At 48.5% G+C, this 4,516-nt stretch overlaps 1 protein-coding gene across 1 annotated transcript in view; it reads right to left on the bottom strand.

Annotated features, from left to right (window-relative positions):
* Positions 1-4,516, bottom strand: part of LOC102369469 (solute carrier family 22 member 13) — a 21,340-nt gene that overhangs the window by 5,372 nt on the left and 11,452 nt on the right. Inside the window, exons 6-8 of the mRNA XM_006022954.3 lie at positions 4,204-4,298; positions 3,073-3,287; positions 371-479 (exon numbers count right to left, since the gene is read on the bottom strand). Of these exons, the coding sequence (XP_006023016.1) occupies positions 371-479; positions 3,073-3,287; positions 4,204-4,298 (419 nt within the window). The remainder of the gene's footprint in view (positions 1-370; positions 480-3,072; positions 3,288-4,203; positions 4,299-4,516) is intronic.

Below are 4,516 nucleotides of genomic sequence, written 5' to 3'. Positions count from 1 at the left end.
ACCTGGACCTCTTCAGCCTCCGCAAGAGAAGGTTGAGAGGCGACCTTGTGGCTGCCTATAAGTTCATCACGGGGGCACAGAAGGGAATTGGTGAGTTTTTATTCACCAAGGTGCCCCCGGGGGTTACAAGAAAGAATGGCCACAAGCTAGCAGAGAGCAGATTCAGACTGGACATTAGGAAGAACTTCTTCACAGTTCGAGTGGCCAAGGTCTGGAACGGGCTCCCAAGGGAGGTGGTGCTCTCCCCTACCCTGGGGGTCTTCAAGAGGAGGTTAGATAGGCATCTAGCTGGGGTCATCTAGACCCAAATCTATGAATCTATGAAAGTGAGGGCACCAGAGCAAAATCAAAAGATCCAGTTTTGTCTCACCTGACCACAGTGGGAAACAGCTCCGCAGAATACACATAAGAGACAGAAAAAGAGGCTGCAATGGAAAACTTCCCAATGACAGCCAGCGACGTGGTCACCACCGGCAAATCTGGGGGCAGAAAGAGATGGTGTTCTAAGAAGTGTATGGAAACAGGAGTCTTATTACCCAGACAGTAAAGTTATTTATCAGAGCCCGATAAGTGTGCACCAGGAGCTCCACAAAAGCCTCACCTCCCATGGGCATCACCTTGACCCCTTTCAGAGGGCAGTTCTTCCCTGGAAAGCCACCCTGTAGAAGTAATCTCTCAAAACTTCATGTTCTTCCTGCTTCATTAATTTTGAGATCAAACACATTCCCAGCACAAAGGCCTTTCCCCCTAATAGCCAGCACTACACTGTCCCTTTGGTTTCTGTCTGCCAAGCTGGGTGCTATTGTGTTAACCATTATAACCAGTGATTGAAGGTTCTGCACACCAAACGATGCCCTTGGTGACCCCTGTGCAATGAAGGGCTTAATCTGATGGAAAGCCTGCAAGTCTGCTGATGATGCATGAGCTGCATTAGAGTCCTGCTTCTGGCCCTCCAGCTGCCATGGGTCAGGAGAGCTACCAGGAGAGAAATCTTATTGCTGACAGTGAAGGCAGCAGACACAACTTGGAAAGCAGGCAGGGAGCACATCCCTCGAGTAAGAAAGCATCTATTTTACACAGTGACCTGTCAGTAAAACCAGACTTGGGGAAGCTCCACAGTTTCCAGCACAGTTCTACCCCACTTCCAATTAAAGACCAACCTTTATTAGCTGATCAATCAGTGCTGTCCCCTGCAGGATTTGCTCAAGATCAGTTATGATCAGTTATACCCAAAGAGTGACTTGCCCAGAGGAAGTCCAGGGAGTTACACCAGCAGATGACTTCGGTGGTGTTGCAATGGAGCTGAAATGAGCTCATAAGGCTTATGACAGAGTTTTGCAGGAGGTAAATGACAGCTAAGCCACTTGCTCCAATGGACTTGCAGTGTAAGCTGGGTACAACACTGCCAGAGGTGACTCTGATAGTCCAGTTCACAATGCCCCCTTTGCTTAATTAATACAGGGCTTTTCAGATGTTTGACTCTGCTAGTAGGCAATGTTTTCAGGTGGCAGGCTAGAACAACTCTGTTCGAGTCTGACTTTGGCCAGCAGTGGGACTCAGTGCTATTGCTGCCACACTTCTCCCTGCCACCTGACCATGACGTAGGTGAAGCTCCCAGCTGCCAAACACAGCCAAAGCCCCCCAGCTTCATGGGATGGATCCAATGGCTCTTCAAGCTGACCCCCTCTTCTCATCTCATCTACCTAGCCAGGGTCCAACAGGCAAGTCTTTGTGACTGCTCCTACAGACTAGGGACAGAAGTTACACAAAGTGGTTTAAGTCATAAGAAACTTGCTTAAACCTGTAACAGAACAGAAGCTCAGTGCAGATAAACCAGTTTTAAATGGCTGAAACTGGTTTAAGATAAAGTTGGTTAAATGTAGTATCCGACTTAACTCATTTGGGTCAAACCAGTTTATGAAGCTTCTGTCCCAGACCCCTTCCTGGTTCAAGTTAAAGCAGAGTCCCCCGGCATCCCAGCATGCTTTCCAGCCTTGGGCTGGGCTGTGCTGTCTATTCCAGCAGAAAAGGGTTGGTGGTAGGGCAGGGACTGCCCCCCAGTAAAACCCCAGCTGGGGTCTGGGGTGAGGGAGTGGGGGTTAAACCCAGCTTCCCCCGAGTACAAAGCTGCCCTGCTGCTAAACTTACTAAAACTTACTGCTGGCTGCAACTGTGGGCTACAAATCCCAGAGGTACCTGGAAGCAGGAAGAGGAAATGATGAGCAACCCTGGAGAGTCCTGCTGTTGTGATTCTGGACTGCAAATCCCAGGGACCTTGGGGGCAGCAGAAAGAGGAAGCAAACATACAGCCCATGCTGGCTGTGTGTCAGAGAGGTGTGTTCTAGTGCCCTCCGGCTTCTGGCCTGAGCCACTGCAGGCATGTGGCTGCACTCCCCGAATCAAAAGTAAATGGAGGTCCAGCTTTTTCTCAATTTAATCTGTAGTTTAGACTAACCTGCAAAGACTGAATCAATTAAGCCTCAGGTTTTTTGACTGTCTGTACTTAGCCCTAGGGTGCAAGTCTAGATGAAACAAACACGAGTCGCACCTACGTGTCTCCGTCTTTGGAAACCTGCTGGTGTAGAAATATATTTAAGAAGCATTTTTTTTTAATCTCTTCACCTAGATTTTCTACAGGATACTGACCCCCTGCCAGCACCTCAGAAAGGAGGCAGCAGAGACAGTGAAGACAGAGATTAAAAACAAAAGGGAAACGCACAAAAAAGAAGAGGAGGCTGGCCCTCTAAAACACCCCTTTAGCCAGGCAAGAAAGCAGCCAAGGAAGGCAGGGCTGTTCAGGGGAGCCCTTCGGAAGGCCAGATGGATTTTAAAGGGCCAGGAATATAATTAAGAAGAAAGTAGCACTAAGGAAATTCAGTCTGTCTGGAATGAAACCACTTGTCCATTTGTCCCCAGAACAGGCCGCAGACATCTGGAGTAAGGGGCTGAGGGAAGTCCCCATTCAGCTCAGCTATGGATGGAAAAGAGCTGGAGCGTAAAGCCAAGTGCCTGGGGCAGAGCATGGCATATAACAGGTAGGCAGGGTGGGAGGTAATGAGGAAGGCCCTGTACCTTTCGGGATGCCAGTGATGATCAAGCACATAATCCCACCCAGCAGCAGGCAGCCGCTCTGGGATTTCTTCCTCCCAAACCACTGCATCAGGTAGATGCAGCTGAAGCGAGCTGGTATCTCGACAGCCCCAAACACGAGCTGCGTCAGGTAGATGTCCAGGCCAAAATTCCCTATGTTGAGGCTCAGTCCATAGTACACAAGGCTGTTCACAAACCTGCAAGCCAAACAGAGCACAGCAGGTTTATCTCCAGGAGGGTTGTTAGCTTGTTCCATGGGGAGGAGAAGCAATCCCTAACCACATCTGTAGCAGCAATTAATTAGCCACTGTTAATTAGCCGTCAGGCTGGGATCAGAGAGATGAGGAGGGTTAAAAACAGTCAGGAAAGGGCTCGAGGGAGGCTGCTAAGAGAAATCAGGCAGTGCCGGAGCTGGTGCTGTTGGTTCAACAGTTAACTGTCTGAATCACCACCAGATCAGCCTGACCGTAATACTCCTCAAGGCACCTGTAAGAGACAGTTACTCTCCCCACTTCATAGATGGGAAACTAAGGCAGAGAGGAATGAAGACTGTTTCCACAGCACAATGTAGCGCCCCGCAGGCATCATTAAGCTACCTCTAACCAGGCTGGAGCATTGCTCAGGTAATCCACCTCACTTAGGAGCAGGCGGAGTCCTGACACGGTGATACTGTGTCCACTACCCAACCCAGCTCAGATACCTCTAAAGAGCATATGGACATACCCGAAGTGACTTGGGTAAATGTAACATAGAGAGTTTTTGGCAGAGTTGGAAACCAAACCTCAGTTGTTTAGCCCCCATCCAGTGCAAAAACCGTACTGCCAACCTTCCTGTCTATTCCTTTTAAAAGACACATTCTTTAATCTCCCAGTGTAGTACATTTGCTCACCATATTCTTAGGAAGAAAGGACAACCCAGATATTAACCATAGGAAAGTAGGGCTGGAAGACACCTCATAAAGTCATCTAATCCAGCCCCTTGCTCAAGGCAGGATCATCCCTGATTAAACCGTGCCAGCCACTATGGGGGTATAAGCACAGATGCACAATCCCTGCTGCTTTTTTTTTTTTTTAAATAGTTGATATAAAATGTAGTAAGATCTGGACAACTTACCAAGCACTTGACATAATTAAAGTGACTTTTCTCAGATGCCGCTTCCTGAAGAGATCCAGAATATTCCCAGACTTGGACTTCTTTTCAGGGGTCAGCTTCAAAATTCCCAAACAAGAAGGTGAACATACAGAACAGAGCCCACCAGCCCAAGCTCACTCTTTAGGAAGTCAATGGAAAAACCTCCACTGACCAAAGGGACAGAATAAACTGAGCTGTTCACTGTTATGAAGTAGGAGGGTTTGGTGACTACCAGGGCTTTGAGAGCAGCTTCTGGAGCACTAGCCAACACAGCACATCACAGGAGCATTAGACA

Source organism: Alligator sinensis, unplaced genomic scaffold, assembly GCF_000455745.1.
Source record: "Alligator sinensis unplaced genomic scaffold, ASM45574v1 scaffold885_1, whole genome shotgun sequence".
In the NCBI taxonomy this organism is placed as follows: Eukaryota; Metazoa; Chordata; order Crocodylia; family Alligatoridae; genus Alligator; species Alligator sinensis.
Note: the sequence above shows the minus strand (reverse complement) of the source record. Positions and strands in the feature narration are given on the sequence as shown.